This window comes from Dromiciops gliroides, chromosome 3, assembly GCF_019393635.1.
Source record: "Dromiciops gliroides isolate mDroGli1 chromosome 3, mDroGli1.pri, whole genome shotgun sequence".
NCBI lineage: Eukaryota > Metazoa > Chordata > Mammalia > Microbiotheria > Microbiotheriidae > Dromiciops > Dromiciops gliroides.
In genome coordinates this window covers 214,546,456-214,566,500 of record NC_057863.1, presented here as the reverse complement: position 1 = coordinate 214,566,500, position 20,045 = coordinate 214,546,456, and the positions used below count along the sequence as shown (strand labels likewise).

The 20,045-nt window shown below is 36.5% G+C and overlaps 1 protein-coding gene across 1 annotated transcript in view; it reads right to left on the bottom strand.

The window, feature by feature from the left end:
- ADGRG2 (adhesion G protein-coupled receptor G2) overlaps positions 1-20,045 on the bottom strand; it is a 168,794-nt gene that overhangs the window by 3,655 nt on the left and 145,094 nt on the right. Inside the window, exons 23-27 of the mRNA XM_043994983.1 lie at positions 18,980-19,101; positions 14,821-15,089; positions 7,074-7,173; positions 6,213-6,496; positions 2,447-2,548 (exon numbers count right to left, since the gene is read on the bottom strand). Of these exons, the coding sequence (XP_043850918.1) occupies positions 2,447-2,548; positions 6,213-6,496; positions 7,074-7,173; positions 14,821-15,089; positions 18,980-19,101 (877 nt within the window). The remainder of the gene's footprint in view (positions 1-2,446; positions 2,549-6,212; positions 6,497-7,073; positions 7,174-14,820; positions 15,090-18,979; positions 19,102-20,045) is intronic.

Here is a 20,045-nt window from a genome sequence, read left to right as displayed (position 1 = left end):
AACCTAGTCATGATACCTTTGACCTGTTTGCTCAGTTTGGCTACCATCATGATGGGTACAAGGCACCATGGCTGAAATGACCATGTGGTGATTAGCCATGACTATTTAGAACTTGATTGGACTCTTTGTGCTGCATTCCAGTCTTTTCTTGGCCACAGACTCTAAGATCTCATCAGAAATCACAAACCATACTATTTTAGAAGATGCCTCAAAATAAAATTTATTTTTATAGAAAACGCTTCAAAATAGCATTTTCTCATTATTTCCTATTTCTATTTTTCTCATTATTTCCTTTTTCTCAATTTTCTCATTAAAAATAAATCTGAGGGGCAGCTAGGTGGTGCAGTGGATAGAGCACCGGCCCTGGAGTCAGGAGTACCTGAGTTCAAATCTGGCCTCAGACACTTAACACTTACTAGCTGTGTGACCCTGGGCAAGTCACTTAACCCCAATTGCCTCACTAAAAAAAAATAAATAAATAAAAAATAAATCTGAGCCAGGTGCTGGATAACCAAATTCATAGAATTATAGGATTGTAGAGTTGGAAAGGACCTTAGAGATTATTTAAACCCTCATTTTACAAATTATTATTATTTTAGTTTATTTATTATTTTATATTATATAATTTCTATTATAGTTTATTATTATTTATGTTTATTATGACTAGTTTATGCTTTTACAGCACATTAAAATTTAGGAAGCACTTTCCTCACAAAAATACTATGACTTAGTGTAATTATTATTATCTCCATTTTTCTAATTAGGATACTGAGGCCACAAAAGTTGAATTTATTTGCCCCAAATCACAATGGTAGTGAGAGAGCTGGGATCAGAACCCAGGTCTTCTAAATCTTGGTTGTTATATGTCCAAAGGGAAAAAAAGACAAATTAAAATAATTCAAAATATGCTAAGAACTATATAAAGAAATTGGTTTGCTCATCTACAAATTGATTAATGGAACCTGCCCAATCTAGAATATATAAGATGAATATATATTATGAACAATGAAGCTAATTTTTTAAGTTAATTTTTTAAATTTAGGAAGTGTTAGAAAACAATCAAGTTAAAATAGTCTTTCATAAAGAATCTCATTAATTTAATAAGATATAAAAATAGCAGTTGATTTTGAACTCCACTTCAGAGACTCAAAGAATTTCAAAGTTGGTAGGTAGTTCAATGGCCATCAATTCCAACATGTACCTAAATAATATTCTCTCTCTCTCTCTCTTTTTTTTTTTTTTTGCTTAGGCAATTGGGGTTAAGTGACTTGCCCAGGGTCACACAGCTAGTGAGTATCAAGGGTCTGAGGCCGGATTTGAACTCAGGTCCTCCTGAATCCACTGCACCACCTAGCTGCCCTCTAAATAATATTCTCAACAAACGGTCATCTGGAATTTGCTTAAAGACCTCCAAAGAGGGAAAACCTACACCTGAGTCAAACTATTGCACTTTTGGATACCTGTAATTGTTAGGAAGTGTCTCCTAAGTTTGCCTCTTTGCAAGTGCCACCCTTTGCTCTCAGTCCTGCACTCTCACCAGATAGGATGATTCTAGTCTGTTATTCTTCCTTACAACAGTCCTTTAAATAATTGACAAATAATTAACAAAATTATTACCTCCTTATTCCTGTACCTTTCTTTTAAATTTAAAAATTTTTAATTTCCTGGACCTTTTTTAATGCAAATTAATTGTATTTACTTTTGTGACTGCGCTATCATTTTTGACATTTATATTGAGTATGAGGTCCACTAAATTCCCCAGATTTTTTTCAAACAAATTGCCTTCTCACCATTCCTCCAGAGACATATCTGAAGTTGAGTTTTTGAACCCAAGTGTAAGGCTTTACATTTATCTCAGTTTTTTTAATCTGTAAAATGAGAAGGTGGGCTACATGACCTTGAAGGTTCCTTCCATGTTAAAAGATCTCTATTAATTTCATATTTTTTAATTTAGTTTGGTATTTTAGCCTGCCAAGATATTTTTTGAATTTTGACTATTAGCAGCCTCATTAAACATTATTACCTGCAAATCTAATAAGCATGTCATCTATGTCTTTATCTAATTCACTAATAAAAATTTGAAACAGCACACATCTCTGGAGCATTCCACTGAACACTTCCAGGTTGACATTGAATTTTTAATGAATATAATGGAATGGACTACTAGACTACTGGACCATTGAAGTATCAACAAATATTTGAAATTTTATTTTTAAAAAATTGAACACAACATTTTTTGAGTACAAGACTGAATTTGAGCAGGTTTCATTGATCATTTTGTTGATTGATTAGCATATTTGGAAACACTGTTTTCTACATTCAGGCCTTAATATCTATATCTATATATAAAATCTCTATAGAGTCCACCTTTAGATCCTCTACAAACTTAAATGAAGAAGAAATAATATTTATGTAATAATAATAACAACATATTGTGCATTTTTACCAGAATTTTCAGCCAGCCTGTATCTGCCACAACAAAGGTATCGTCTCCACTGTTTCCGGACATTTTCCTTTGCTACACAATAGAAGATGAATATGAAGAATCCTTAAAAAAAAAAAAAGGAAAAGTAACTTAATGATTTTATAATTTTACAGGGTTAGATGCTGATGAAAGGTAACACAATATGTTTATAGCTAGTTCTTAGATGATGATGAATTTATTTAATGTAATTTTATTTAATATCATTAATGATATCTAAACAGGATTAATACTCTAATAGCATTCTACTTAATAGACAATAATGTGATTTGATAGATTTTGGAAAAATAATTTTTAAAAATTAAATATTTTCAAGTTATTATGGAAGCTTTCTAGCTAAAGGAATCTAATGATGAATCTCTTTTTTTGTTGTTTTTGTTTTTGTTTTTTAGTGAGGCAATTGGGGTTAAGTGACTTTCCCAGGGTCACACAGCTAGTAAGTGTTAAGTGTCTGAGGCTGGATTTGAACTCTGGTCCTTCTGAATCCAGGACCAGTGCTTTATCCACTGCACCACCTAGCTGCCCCGATGAATCTCTTTCTAAAGTGAATAATACTTTTTTAAGGTGAATACTCTCCTCATGCCAACACTTCACATCCCTTCTCCTGTCAACTTCCTTGCTTTGTAATAGCAAGTTTTTTCCTACTGGGGTTCACAGGAAGATGGGTGTCTTGAATGTTGTATAGGATCAAAAGATTATAGATTTAGAGGTGGGAGGGACCTTTGAGGATATCTAATTGTAATCCTTTATTTTATGGATGAGGAAACTTTGGCCCAGAGGGAATTCGATGACTTGCCAAAGGTTACGGTGTAGTAAGGGGCAGATCTTGAATTCAGGTCTTCTGACTCCATATGCAGGACACTTTCCACTGCATTACAATGCCTATCCTGATTTCATTCAATATAAGCATTTGATTTCATTACCTTTTCCCTAAATTTGCTTTATTCGGTATCTTCTTGAGTCGCAGTCCCACATTTTTAACTACGTATTGGATGTTTCCAACTGTATGTCTAAAAGGATCTCAAACTCAACATGACCAAAACAGAACTCATTATCCTTTCCCCCAAACTCACTCTTTGTCTGAACTTCTGCAATTCTGTTGAGGGCACCATCATTCTTCTAATCAATGAGGTTCATAACCTTGGAACTCCCTCCCCCATTACATCCAATTTGTTGCCAACTCTTGTCCATTCTACCTCCACAACTCACACTGCCACCACACTAATTCAAGCCCTCCTCACCTTTTACCTGGACTATTACTACATTTAGCCTCTTCATTAGATACCCTACACTTGAAGTCTCTCCCCTCTCCAACCTATCCTTCACAGCTACCAATGTGTTATTCCTAAAACACAGATCTAACCATGTTATTTTCCTCCTTAATAACTCTAGTAGTTCCCTATAGGTAAATGCTCTACTTGGCATTTTAAAGTCCTTTACAACTTTGCTCCAAACTAGTGTTCCAGCCTTATGAATTATTCCTTCATGCACTCCTCACTCTAGCCAGTCTGGCCTTCTTGACCCACAAAAGAAACTTCTAACTTCCCTCTCTGTGTCATCTCCACTATAAATTAAATACACACCCTCCTCATCTCTACTTTTTAGAATCCCAAGTTTCCTTCAAAGATCTTTGGGACCATTTCCTACCTAAGGCTTTTCCTGATTCTCCCTAGCTTCCAGTGCCTTTCCCCCCAAATTAGCTTGTCTTAATCAAGTAAAGTATTAAGATAAAACTATGTTTCATTTTTGTCTTTGTATTCCCAGACCCTAGCACAGTGCCCGGCTCACCGCAGGTCCTTAATATACCCTTGTTGGTCGATCAATTAGTCCTATCAGGTTATAATGCAACAACTTGGCATGTCATTCAAATTAGGAACTAATATATCATAATAAAGGCAGTAGATGCTTGAATATAATTTGTGGATGACAATGATTTATGGAAATAATTTGCCAGATATTTCATTTACCTCATTCTAAATATTGTAAGTTAAAACAGAGACTTCATGTAACCCGCAGGCATACTTGATGCTTTCCAAGCTGAACAAAATAAGGAGAAAGAGCCATAATATACAATTAAATTAATCTCAGGTTGGGATTTCTTGGAAAATAGCAGAATGATTTGTTGCTCTGAAATAAGTGAAACCACAAAATGACATTTCTGGAGCCAAAAGCAATAGAAGAACGAGATGAGGAAAGCATATGGGAACACAAAGTTAAAAAGCAATCTTTAAGAGAAAGGCTAAAAGCAAAGTGAATCCAGAGACAAGGTATTACTGTTGATATACTTCTGAAGGGCCAGCCTCCATGCTTTCTACTGCCAAAGTGTGGTCTAATCATTACAAAATTAACCAAGTCACTGAATGATGGATACTTTTTTAAACAATAGTGACCTTCACAACTCTGAAATTTTCTTTTTTAAAGAACACAATTATGATTCTTTCGGAACACATGGACTTAGTTGTGCCTAATTTTAAAATGGGGAGCTCTTATTTAAAGGACAATCCACAAGAACCTATCTTTCCAGCTTATTGTCCTGTTATTCCAGTGGTTTGCTTTTCTAGAATTCATCATAAGGAAGACATGCTCCTAAGACACATTTCCCTACCTTTTAAATATTTCCAATCAGTAGCCACAACCTTAATTTTTACTTTAACTTCTTTTCCTCCTACACACACACAGAAAAAACCAGCTAGAATTCATAGAGGGGATAAATAGGACTAAATATGAAAATAACTTCTGGGGCAGCTAGATGGCGCAGTGGATAGAGCACTGGAGTCAGGAGTACCTTAGTTCAAATCCGACCTCAGACACTTAACACTTACTAGCTGTGTGACCCTGGGCAAGTCACTTAACCCCAATTGCCTCACTAAAAAAAAAACAAACAAAAACCTTCCAAGCTTTCAAGCAGTATGACTAGGTAGTCCACATGGCACAAAACAACAGAAAGAGGGTCACTCTGGAATTCCTTTTAGGTTTCTCCCTTGCTGTCCAACTTCTCTGATTTCCTGATTCTCATGCTTTTGGAGGGATGGGCAAATTGGTGGTCTTCATAGGAATGCCGTCTCTCATTATCCCTTGGTAGTCACTACTAGAACTTCTAGGTTGGTTTCCGGGGGGCCCCTTTGGTACTCCAAGTGTCACAGGGGCTGCTTACCATAGTACCTTATACAAACTAGGTACTCAACAGGTGTTTGTGCTTGGACAGAACCTGCGCCTATGTTTTTGATGCTGATATAAATTGGTTCTGTGTAGCTATGAAATAATATTATGTAGTTATATTCTGAAACTCCCATGACCTGTTGTTCACTTTCTTTCATTTGATCTTAAAAAGCTTTGTAAGTTAAAGAGGGAACATGCAGTGTTAGCTTCGTTTTTACAAATAGGAAAATCAGAGAGGAGATGGAAGGGTATTATGCCAAGGCTAAAACAGTGAATCAGCAGTCTTTTCAGGCATATAGCCCTCTTTTGTCCTTCAGGGTGAAATCTTGCAGAATTATATCAACCAAAAATAATTTAATGGATCTAGAAATTGCCTTTCCTTTAATCAGGAGGATCACAAAACACTCTTCTCAAAGGCAACCTGTCTTTTAACTAAAATGCTTTTATCTCCTGAATAACACACTTTGCACAGCACTTCTTATTTCAAGAACCAATTGAAAATTATTTCTATATATTTGTTTATAATAGTCAACTAGATGCTCTTTAGACTAGCTAAAATCAGAAAACTTACCTTGCAAAGTATTGAAGATGGCAAAGAGGTATATGAACAAAAGATTAACTGGTCCCCAGGCAAAAAACGCAAATCCCCAAGTAATCCCCAGTAGAAAGGTCAGGCCAGCAACACTTCGAAGGTCCTGAATGCTTGTTTTCCTTTGGGCACCGAGTTGCTTCTTTTTTTTAATACGACAAAGTTGAACCAGTACTACAATAAACATGCTGACATTCAACAGGAATATCACGCAGAAATAGCCTACCACGGTAATATAAAATACAACACTATTGTTGATCCAACAACTAAAATGGAAAAAGGAGAAAAAAAAAAACAAGACAAAGAATAAACCATGGCATCATAGACTACAAAATAGCATAATTACTCTATAAAAAAGATCTATATGTGCATAAACCACGAAAGGAGAAAAGTAACACAGCTCACTCTACTCATTACTCCTTCCTCTGAAATCTCAAGTAGAATTTACATCTTCATAGAAAAGTAAAAGGAAATTATGAAGGTGGTTGGTTGAAGTTATTTGAACTAAATTACAACTTTCAAGAATTTACCCCATACAAATACTGTAATGACTACTATATTTCATCTGCTATCATCAGCTTAATGTAATTTTTCTTTTTTTATAGGCTTATATAAAGGACTTCAAAATTCTTCCTTTTATTTTCTTCTATTTCAGTAGCCAAGTGGAATTTCCAACAAGCTTGCTATATTACAGTTCTGACCACAAGAACTGTTATAAATTTAACCAATTTTTATTAGGAAGGGAGCCTCTGCCAACATAGTAATTCCTAAATGCATTTTTTTCCCCTGAAAATTCAGTTTCCCAAAAAGCAACAGTAACCCTTCTTGAAGATCTGTGCTTACAATTCATCGGGTGAACCATTAGGGAATTTTCCATAGGAATCAAGTCCATAGTTATCAGGTGAGATAGCCAGCACAATGGCTATGATTACAGCTGGGACACCTGGAAGATTGAGAAAAAAAATGTTATATAGGGTTCTATGTAACAGAGAAAATACAGAGAAAATCAGATAATATTACACAACATTTATTTCTGAGGACTAACAAGAAGAAGGGTCAAGGGTCATGTAAACTTACTTGCACCAGAAGGTAAACTATGTGGGTCGTATATACAACAGAGAAGTGTTGACAATAACTGAAAAGAAAATCTGTAATGATACAAACAGGTGCCCCCAATGAACTATGTTAGACTGGTTGATTGCAGAGCCTGACCTGATTGGCGGCAGGAGATCATTTGTATTTTATATGACAGAGATACATCTCATTGTCTGAGTGAGACCCATTTTAGAAAAAAGAACTAAGATATCTGGCTTTACAAGCTTTAGTAAAGAAGATTAAGATTAGGACTAATATGAAGATCACAATGACTTCTTCTTCAGGTACCCTACCTCTTATCCCAAATAGAAATGAGTTGAAAAAACAGATCGTCTTTTACACTAAAAAAAAATCACACAACTAACTGTAATGATTAAGAGAGTGAAGGGTCTTGAAATCATGACATGGGCAGAACAGGAATACAAAGAGGATAAATAATGGTGAATATTTGACTTAAAGGAGAGAAGGGTGTCATGTTAATTACAGCGTATTAGAAGAGAGATCTGAATTCTAGTTTTGGTTTTGATTATTTCAATTTTAGTTCATGAACTATGAGACATTGGACAAGTTATTTAAACCACTCTGAACCTCTGTAAAGTGGGGACCTCAAAGAATCTTGTGAGGTCAACTGAGATCATGCCAATCATAATTTATGTATATATTGCTTTAGGGTTTCCAAAAGAACCTCTAACAGCAACTCTGGAAGGTAGGTGCATAAGTATTATCATCTCCATTTTGTTGTTGTTCAGTTATTGCCATGTCCGACTCTTCATGACCCCATGGACACACCAGGCCCTTCTTATCCTCCACTAGTTCTTGAAGTCTGTCCAAGTTCATGTTCATTGTTTCCATGACACTATCTTTCCATCTCATCTTTGGCTGTCCCCCTTTCCTTTTGTCTTCAATCTTTCCCAACATCAGAGTCTTTCCAATGAGTCCTGTCTTCTCATTATGTGGCCAAAGTATTTGTATTTGACCTTCCAGTGAATAGCCTGAATTGATTTCTTGAAGTATTGATTGATTTGATCTCCTTGCCGTCCAAGGGAATCTCAAAAGTCTTCTCCAGCACCACAATTTGAAAGCATTGATTCTGTGGCACTCAGCTTTGCTTGTAGTCCAACTCTCACTGTCATACATTCCTACTGTAAAAAACCAAAGTTTTGACTTTATGGGCCTTTGTCGGCAAGGTGATAGCTCTGCTTTTTTAGTAGGCTTTCCAAATTTGCCAAAGCTTTACTTCCAAGGAGCAAGTGTCTTTTGATTTCATAGCTGCAGTCACCATCTAGTGATCTTTGAGCCTAAAAATATAAAATCTGACACTGCTTCCATTTCTTATTCCTCTGTTTGCTAGGAAGTGATGGGACCAGTTGCCAAGATTTTAGGATTTTTTTATGTTAAGCTTCAAGCCAGCACTCTCATTTTTCACTCTCATTAAGAGGTTCCTTAAGTCCTTTTCACTTTCTGCTATCAGAGTGGTATCATTTGTGCATCTGAAATTGTTGGTATTTCTCCGAATAACTTTAATTCCAGCTTTTGATTCATCCAGCTTGGCATTTTACATGATGTACTCTGCATATAAGGTTTTTTGCATATAAATTAAATAAATAAGGTGACAATATACAGACTTGTTATACTTATTTTCCAGTCTTACACCATGTTTGGTTTAAATTGTCACTTGTTGACCTGCATACAGCTTCCTTAGGAGACAAGTAAGATGATCTGGTACTCCCATCTTTTTGAGGACTTTCCACATTTTGCTGTGATCCTCAAAGTCAAAGGCTTATACTTTTCTGGAACTCCCTTGCTTTCTCCATAATCCAGCAAATGTTGGCAACTGGGTCTCTAGCTCCTCTTTTTCTTTGAAAACCAGCCTGCTCCTAGGTGTACCAAATCTAAAACTATACTATAAAGCAGTAGTCATCAAAACTATTTGGTACCGGCCAAGAAATAGAGTGGTGGATCATTGGAATAGGTTAGGCACAGGAAACACAGTGGTAAATGACTACAGTAATCTACTCTTTGATAAACCCCAAAACTCCAGCTTCTGGGATAAGAACTCACTATTTGTCAGGAAAACTATTTGCCAGGAAAACTGGAAAACAGTATGGCAGAAACTAGTCACAGACCAACATCTTACACCATATACCAAAATAAGGTCAACATGGGTATGTGATTTAGACATAAAGGGTGATACCATAGGCAAATTAGGAGAGGAAGGAATAGTTTACCTCTAAGATCTATGGATAAGAATTTATGATCAAATAAGAGATAGAGAATATTATGAAATATAAAATGGATCCTTTTGATTACATCAAATTAAAAAGGTTTTATATAAACAGAAGCAATGAAGCTAAGATTAGAAGGAAAGCAGAAATCTGGGAAACAATTTTTACAACCAGTATTTCTGATAAAGGTCTCATTTCTAAAATATATAGAGAACTGAATCAAATTTATAAGAATACAAGTTATTCCCCAGTTGAGAAATGGACAATGGATATGAACAGGCAGTTTTCAGATGAAGAAATCAAAGCCATCTATTGCCATATGAGAGAATGTTCTAAATTACTATTTATTAGAGATATGCAAATTAAAATAATTCTGAGGTACCACCTTGCACCTATCAGATTCGCTAATATGACAAAAAAGGAAAAATAATAATTGTTGGAGAAACTGTGGAAAAATTAAAACACTAATGCATTGTTGGTGGAGTTGTGAACTGATCTAACCATTCTGGAAAGACATTTGGAACTATGCTCAAAGGGCTATAAAACTTCATGCCCTTTGACCCAGCAATACCACGACTAGCTCTATATCCCAAAGAGAGCATAAAAAAGGGAAAAGGACCCACGTGTACAAAAATATTTATGGTAGCTCTCTTTGTGGTGGCAAAGAATTGGAAATCGAGGAGATGTCCATCAATTGGGGAATGGCTGAACAATTTGTGGTATATGATTTTAATGTTATACTATTGTACTATAAGAAATGATGAGCAATCAGATTTCAGAAAAACCTGGAAAACTAAAGTGCTGAGTGAAGTGAGAAGAACCAGGAGAACATTATAGATAGTAACAGCAACATTGTGTGATGATCAACTGTGATAGACTTGGCTCTTCTCAGCAATATCCAAGACAAATTCAAAGGACTTAGGATGGAAAATACTCTCCACATCCAGAAAAAGAATTGTAGAATATGAATACAGATTGAACCATACTGTTTTCACTTAATTTTTTTCCTTTCTCGAGGTTTTCCCTTTTTGTTCTGATTCTTCTTTCACAACATGATTAATGTGGAAGTATATTTAGTGTAATTGTATATATATATATAACCCATATCAGATTGCCTGTGGTCTTGGGGAGGGATGGGAGGGAGGGAGAAAAATTTGGAACTCAAAATCTTATAAAAATGAATGTTGAAAACTATCTTTACATTTAACCGGAAAAAATAGTATTAAGGAGAAAAAAAGAAAAAAAGAAAACCATCCTGCTCTTCTGGTAATTCTCAGTTCATATATTGCTGAAGTTTAGTTTGCAGAATCTTTAGCATAACCTTGCTGGCCTGTGTACAGTGTCCACAGTGTAATGGTTAGGCAATTTGAACATTCCTTGACACTGCCGTTCTTTAGAATTAGGATATAAACTGCTCTTTTCCCAGTTAGTAGCCACTGTTGAGTTTTCCAAATTTGCTGGCATATTGAGTGCAACACTTTAACAGAATCATTTTTTAGGATTTTAAATAGTTAGGCTGGAATTCTATCACCTCTCACTGGCCCCATTGCTAGCAATGCTTCCTAAGGCCCCCTTGACTTCATTCTCCAGGATGTCTGTCTCTAGATCAATTACCATACCATCATGATTATCAGTGATGTCAAGATCTTTCTTGTATAGTTCTTTTGTATATTATTGCCACTTCTTTCTTCTGTTTCTATTAAGTACAGATGAGGAAAACGAGGCTGAGTGATTTGCCTGAAGCTGGCCTCTCACTCAAATCTCTTTTAGTGGAACACATTTTCCACTGTGACACTGATCTTCAGTGTATAGTAAAGTGCTTTGAAAGCAGAAAAGCACCATACAAATGTAAGGTATCATTATTTAAATACTTTAAGAGCTTTCATACAGAAGAGGACTTAGCTGCATCCTGCTTAGCTCTAGAAAACTGGTCTAGAACCAATGAGTAAAAACTCTAGGGAGGAAGATTTTCGTTCAATATTGTGAAGAACTAGTCCCTCAAATTAGGGCTATCTGAAAATGGAATGATTGTTTCATTAGGCTTTGAGTTCTAATTCCTGGAGGCATCGAAGCTGAAGTTGACCATCTCTCAAGAATCTTGTATGGGACATACCTTCACTGGTTGGTTCATTGTACAAAAAGACATCAGTTTCCTTTCAATGAAAAAAACTCTGTTATTCTATAATCCACTATAGATACAACACATACTTAGAGATGATTTTCCAGTTAGTGATGGTTTTTTCACCTGAGACACTTTTGGATCATTCATGAATAATAGTTGATTTGTTGGTTGTTGTCTTTCATTCTCAAAGAGGGACAAAATGACATCCCTATATTAAAGGTATAGACTGTGTGGCTGATCAGACCAATATGAGCTCTGAAGGTCCTACATAGTTCACATGAACATTTGGAATGGAGATGTCTTTAAATTTGTGCATCTCATATTTCTTTTAATCTACTGCAATTACACTTTGCTCATAGAGCACAGCTCCTTCTTTTGATGTGGGCATAACATGTTGGGCACTCCTTTGCTAGTATCTCTCATGTTATGCACACTTACATGTGGGTGCTTTGCCCAAAGGAATATACATTTCTTGAACTAGAGCTCTGTTAAACCAAGCTTTGATATAGCCCATTCAGATGTAAATGGAACTCAGTTTGTCATTGTTTGGGTTTTGTTAGCTCAGAGTGAGTGCCAATAGAAAACCTGAGAATTTTTCCCTCAGAGATTGTTTTTTTTTTTCTTTTTGAGTAAGTAAAAGGGGTTTTATTGCATTGTTTCTTACCTAGCCTTAATCACTGAATGGGTGTTGCTTCAGACACACTGAAACCTGGGAAAGTCCTTAGCTTAAAAAGGTCAAGGTTTCTCACTACATAAAAGCCCCATCTCCAGTCTTCCTGATCTTGCCACTGGCCCCAGATAGCCCCAAAGGAGAAAGTGAGGCTGATGACTTTACACAGCCCTTACTCATTTAAATCCACTTCACTTGCAAGTCGAGACATCACTTTCCTCATGTCATTGGTCTTTTTTCAAGAAAGAAGGACAAACAACAACAACAACCACCAAAGTTCTTCAGAGAGGGTGTCCTTGTATCACTTCTTCTGACCTCCATGTGAGTGCTTACCTTGTGTGAGTTCTCTGTAAAATAGTCTTTTAGGCAAATAGTCTATTAAATGCTAATGTTTGCTGTGAAGGTACATCTTGAAGTTTTATTGTTTATGTAAACAGAAGACAGTGTTGTTAATGAGGTCATTAGATGCAGAAGTTTTCAGTAATAAGTGACTATTGTTGCTGTTTCAACTTCATTCATCCTAAGGACTCCCTGTCATGTCTGGTAGTCTGTGCCTACTCTTACATTAAAATCACCCAGAATTATAAGCTTATCCTCTTCTGGCACATTGATGATGAGGGTATCCAGGTCTTCATAAAATTCATCAGGGTTGGTCATGGTGGAAGCATACACATTGATATGGTAGCCATGCCCTTTCCTTCAAGTGACAATTGCATTATCATGAGCCTGTCATTCACCCCTTTTGGGAGGCATACAAGCTTGTTGACTAGGTTAGTTTTGATTGCATAGTACTCCCCATGACCGAGGTCACTCCAGAAAAAACGTGTATCCATCTCCAACTTCAGTAAGCTAGCCTTCATTTGCCAGCCTTGTTTCACTCAAGTCTGCTATTTGGATGTGATATCTACTGGATTCTCTTGCAACAATAGCCCTTTGTCCTTCAGGTCTACTGGATTTCCTCTTGTTCATAAGTGTGCACACATTCTGTGTACTGATAGTGAATAGAATGATCTTTGCAAATGTTTTTGGAGATCTTTTTTTTTTGGTGTGTTTTGACCACAGGGTGAGATTCCCACTTACTGAGGTAACCGGGCCAGGATTGAGAGAAGCAGAACATTTTTAGGGTACCTTTTCTAACCCCTTCCTCATGCCAAGAGGTAAGCAGTGTGGTCCTTCAAAAAGGCTGCTCAGACACTCAGGGGGCTCCCAAATTCCATTGCTTCTTCAGTACAGTGAGAAGATGACCCATGGTCTGGACTGCCTATGTGCAGGGTCTTGACTACAGCTCCCAGTGTATCCAAATCTCCTGCTTCATCATTTGCCTGTCACCACAGGACTGTGAAGTAGGTAAAAGTGGTAAAATGGTATGGGTGATGTCTTTTGATTTGCACATAAATTGTATTTAAGTGATGTAGAGCTGTGCAAAATCATCAGCCTCACTCTCTCTTCTGGAGTCATTTGAGTCCAGTGGCAAGACAAAAGTCAAGACAACTGATGATGGCTTGGGATGTAGTGGATAAGCTTGTTATCTTCAAAGTAGAACCAAGCCCTAAGTGCTCTAGTCCCTTTCATGGGTATTGAAAAAAATTGTTCTGATTCACCCATTCTGCTGGGGAAGTCTTCACACACTTGGAGTTGGAACCCTTCCACTCATCAAAGGGTTTGAGGCCCATGGGTTACCCTCAACCTGGTTTGGCCTGTCTGTCAAAATAGTTTACTAGGGTGTGGCCACTGCACATGCTACAGCTTCTTGGAGACACAGATGAGAGTTGGGTGAATCACGTGGACACCGAAGATAGAAAACAGCCTGAAAAGGGTTTGGCACCAGAAGAACTAATTTTACTTGAATGAATCCTACTACACTCCCATGAATAATAACAACAATAATAATAGCTAGCAATTTTATAGAGTCTGACAAATGCTTTACATATTATACATACACATATATATCCATATATATTATGAATCTGTGTAAGTTTGGGATTGAGAGAACACAGTGCAAAGTGAATGCTGCCAGACCTTATAAACATTTGCATTTTAGCTTGGTTTTAAAAACACCATTCTTCAAATAGCAACCATGTTGTTATTTATGTTTATGTTCACAGTTCATCCTGAAATAATATACACCTACTCTTGAAAGTGGTGGCATGTGGTTGCCCTTCGGGAGACTACTAAGAATTAAGGGGTTTGGTGGAAATGAGCAAAATACTCAGCCATTTGTTGTTTTTACCCAACTGATCAAATATAATGATTAGCAATTGTATAGTGCTTTAAAGGTTGCAAAGCACTTTACAAATACTATTTTCTTATTCTCTCTTAAAAACTGGGAAGTAGGTGCTACTATTATCCTCATTTTTACAGATGAGGAAATGGGGGCAGTTTAGTGACTTGTCCAGGTTCACACAATTAGTATATGTAAGAGGAAGGATTTGAACTCAGATCTTCCTCTGAGGATCTTGCAAAGAAAATCATACATACCCCAACCCACAATGCAGAACTTGAGGATATACTTCCTTATATAGGTATTAAACACTTTGACAAGAGCCAGGTACATATGGAAAGCTTCTAGGCCCATCCAAGTAAATGAAACCAACAGGAAATAATGAAGAAATACTGCCACAGAGATACAGAGGACTCGAATGTTATACAGAGCAATCCATGAGTCCAGGAGAAACACTAAATTCAGAAGGAGTAAGGCAGCACACAGCTGGATGAGGATTTTGGAAGGGTAGTCTCTCCGGATTTTCCTGAAAAAGAAATGGGAGAAAAATGGCATGATATCTTCCTGCAAACCTTGGTGTGAACACTCATGTGTCAGGTTCTCTTTGAAAGCTCAGAAGCATCATTCTGTTCATATAGAAGGAAGGGGACCTCTGTATGTCTCACTCTCCTCCTTTGGAAAAAAGCAAATCTAAATAAAAAAGAATGGCAGTGACTAAGAGACAATGAGGGTGCTTCTTGCAGATGTGAGGATTCAGTCTTGGGCATGTGTTATCCTGTCAGTTAAATTAGTTCAGTAGAATCTGAGGTAGATCACTTTGAATAGGCTTACTATTCTACAGTGCCCAGACATAGAGCTGGATAGGGCCTTAGCGGTCCAGGGTTCTTAATCTTGTTTGTGTGTTATGGACCCCTTTCACAGTTTGGGGAAGCCTAAAGAACTCCTTGGAATAATGTTTGTAAAAGTATAAAATCAGCTACATAGGGATCCAAAGGAAACCAATGATAAAGGACAGTTATCAAAATACTGAAGAAAGACAAGTTCATGGACTCCAGGTTAAGAACCTTGGGTCCAGATCAATCCCCTCACTTTACAGAGAAGGAAACTGTCCCAGAGAGTTGAAGTGTCTTGCCCAACATCATCCCACAGTAAAGTAACTAGGCCAGGATCCAAACTCAGATCTTCTGACTCCTAAATCTAATGTTTTTCCTATTACATTAGATATATGTAATTATAATGATATATGTAAAATGTATTTGATATACAATATGTTACACATAGCACATACTACAATATAATGCACATTAATATACACCCATCTTCAAAATTAATAACAATAAATATAATTATATATAACATAACAATATGTTATACATATATATATAATTAGACATTACACAGACTGCTTCTTTATGACATGGATTTATGTGTTTGTAATATCTATTTCTCATGTCTCATCTAACAGAATTTCATCACCATAGAATCATAGGGTTTAGAGCTGTAAGACTCCTCAGAAATGTTCTAGTCTAACTCTATGAAATAAATCCTGATTTTATGGATGATGAAACTGAGGCCCAGAGAAAGACTGTGACTTGCCCCAAATCATATATGTATCTGATGTCAGAGCTGACATTTGGACACATATGATCTGATTACAGATCCAGTGCTTTTCCCACTTTGCTGGGATATTTGCTAAAGCACCATAGAACCTTATAATGGTCACTTAACAATTACAGCTATTTAAAAGTGGGATGGATGTCCTAATAAGAGGGTGGGGTACCCCCAAACTAGAGGATGACCATTTGTCACAAGGATTGTTCAGAGGATTTTCTTAGTCAAGAGTGGTTAGGCCAGATAGTCTCTGAAATCCCTTCATAGTCTGAGATTCTGCTATATCATGATGTTGCTTGTTATAAATATGTAAAATAGGAACCTTAGAATATAAGTAAATTAAAAAAGCATTTAACTAAAGGCTACGGGGATGGTAAAACGATTTCCTTTAAATCATAGCAAAACAATTTAATTTGTTACATAAAAAATTTTGTGCTTGAAAAAGTATCTCTGATTAAATCGTTCCAGGTAATGAATAGCTTTTTGGCAAATTAGTCTGAGAATTTTTCCAAGGACCCACTGGCAGGTCTACATTCCCATTCTGGTATCCAGATTTTTCCAATCTAAGAGTAGAAATGGAAATTAGTTTTTATTAATTTCCTAGTAAGTATCCAGAATCCAAATGCTAGGATTTATATTTAGTTAATATTACAACCAGAGGAAGTTTGGCATGGTGGCTAGAGAACTGGCCTTGAAGCCAGGAAGACCTAGGTCAAAGTCCTGCTCCTGACACACTTTGATTATTTGACTGAGGGCTTAACCTCTCAGTGCTCTGCAGTTTAACCTTTAATTCTCTAAGCCTGAGAAGATTCCAATCTGCACTGGGAGAGAGAATTTCCTCACCTGGAATGGAGACAGAGATGGCAAAACAAAGCAGTATGATTTTCCCCTAAAAATCTACCAAAGATACTGCCTATTTTATGAAATTTTCTATTCCTGCTGCTTGGTATACTAAACTCTTCCCTTCCAATGATTTAGTCAGTTCCTGAAACCCCATGTCTATTTCAAGAAACCTTCTTCAACCAGCTAGAAAAGTAGTAATAGATAGCCTCTGATATATAACTTTTCTGATACTTTACACAACCCTCCACTAAATTGACAATTCCTTGCATCAAAGAATCTTAGAGCTGGAAGAGACATCGAAGATCTCTATTACTTTCACCCATTAACCATTTTTTTCGGCTAAATGGATCCAAGAAAAATATTATATGTTCTCTAGGTCTTCTCCAGTCTAAAAACCCTTAGATCCATCAACTAATCCTTGTACAAAATGCTTTAAAGTCCCTTCATCCTCCTGGTAAGCAACTCTTAGATATGTTCCAGATTTTCAATGTCTTTACTAAAATGCAGAAGTTGGAGCAGAGCCCAGTACTCTGGATATAGTCTGACAAAGGCAGAATACTTTGGGATTATCAACTCCCTTATTCTGAATACAATATTAATATATCATTAACATTATTTATAATTATATTATTATGAAATTATAATATAGTCAGATCAACTTATTACATAGTAATGTTAATATATTATAAATACATAACAAGGACATTAATAGTATGATACAATATATATATTTTTGCAGGGCAATGAGGGTCAAATGACCTGCCCAGGGCTACACAGCCAGTAAGTGTCAAGTGTCCAAGGCTGGATCCGAACTCAGGTCCTCCTGAATCCAGGACTGGTGTCTTATCCACTGCACCACCTAGCTGCCCCCTGATATAGTATTGATATTAATACAATGATACATTTTTATATCAATATGCTATATCAATATAGAGATATATTATTAATATTTTATAAGATATTGATATAGCCTAATACTTGTATTCATTGTTTTTTATTTTTCCTAGTTACCATGTCCAACTCTTAGTTTATGTGGAGGATGAGATCCACCAAAGCCCTCGGGTCTTTTTTTTTAAAATATAAAAACTGCTGTCCAGCTACATTTCTACTATTCTTTCCTTTTGCAATGATGATGTTTTTGTTTGTTTTTTGGTGGGTCAATAAGGGTTAAGTGACTTGCCCAGGGTCACACAGCTAGTACATGTCAAGTGTCTAAGGTGGGATTTGAACTCAGGTCCTCCTGAATCCAGGGCTGGTGCTTTGCAATGATGATTTTAATCAAAGTGGAGAGATTTACTTTATATTCCTAATGAATTTCATCTGAATCCTCCTATCACGTCATCCTGTCAAGGTAATTTTGAATCCTGCTTCTGTTTTCCATTGTAAGAGTTATCCCTTTTTAACTTTGTGTCTACAAATTATCTAAGAAAGCTATCTTTCTATGCTTTGATCAAAGCACTTTTATGAGAAGTCTCCATTTAGGTTCCATTAGTGAACATTCTCTGGAATGGGTCATTCAACCACTTCTGAATTCATCTATTTGTACTATCGCACAACTCACATCTTTCCATTTTTTCCCAATTGACACAAACACTTAATTCCATATGCATTTTAATAGCTCTCCACATTATTAATGTTCCCCTTAGATTTCAATTATTCAGGAGGAGAAAATGAGGAAGGCCTACTGTTCACTGGGCAGATTCCCTGTGGCAAACTTATAGGACAACATAGACAAGGGTCACAGAGGGTGGATAGGTATGGGGCGGGGACTGAGATGTGCATCAATGTAAGAAATATTCAAATTTATGAGCTCACAGATTCTTTGGAGCACATCTAAGTATTCAGGGAACTATCTTTACATGATACCTAGCAAAGAGGTAACTAATGAATTTTTGAGGATGTCATTAATATCCTTGTCAAATAATGAGACCATGATTCCAGTTGAACAGGGGGAATACTCACTCAAAGGCTATGTAGGTTACCAGGGTAACTGAAAGAAAAATTGCAGACAAGCCACAGCCAATATAGGTGATGAATGTAAGAATCAGCATCTGGACAGGTGGTAAAGTTGTTTTGGACAAGTCCTAAAAGAGTAGAGATTATGCTTACTACAGACTCTCTTTTAAAACAACATATATATGTATAACTTATATCTGATTGCTTACCACCACAGGGAATGGTCAGGGGAGGGAGGGAGAGATAAAATTTGGAGCTCAAAACTACAAATTAAAATATTTATTATTTAAAATAAAAAATAAAATAACATGTATATCATACTTTGAGGTTTAGAAAGTGCTTTAGATGTTATATAATTTTGATCCTCAGAACAACTCTGTGAGATAGGTACTGTTATTATTCCTATTTTATAGATGATGAAACTAAGGCTGAGAGAAGTTAAATGATTTTCCCAAAGTCACATAGCTATTGTCTGATGCAGGATTTGAAATCAGATCTTTTTTGATTCTAAGTCTAGCACTCTAGTCATTATACCACCTGGTTGCCGCTAGCAATATTCATAATGAAATAAAAGATGGCTCTACATTTTCTGATGATTATTATATCTGAATTTAGTATTTTTATGGTGTTCTTAGGTATTTTTCAGAAATTCATTTGTGGGTAGATAGAAATGAGGGGCAGCTAGGTGGCGCAGTGGATAGAGCACTGACCCTGAAGTTGTGAGGATCTCAGTTCAAATCTCACCTCAGACACTTACTAATTGTGTGACTTGGGCAAGTCACTTAACCCCAACAGCCTTAAGCATCAGGGGCCATCTCCAGTTGTCCTGATATATATCTTGCCACTGGACCCAGATGGCTCTGGAGGAGAGAGTGAGGTTGGTGACCTTGCAGGGCCCTCCTTCACTTGAATCCTGTTCAGTACAAGTCATGACATCACCCCAATGTCATGGTCCTCTTCAAGAATGAAGAGCCAACAACATCAAAAACAACAAGAGATAGAAATGGATCCAAGAAGACAGTAGTACAAATTGAACCTCAGACTGAGCAAGCCACCTAAGTTCTGTCTACCT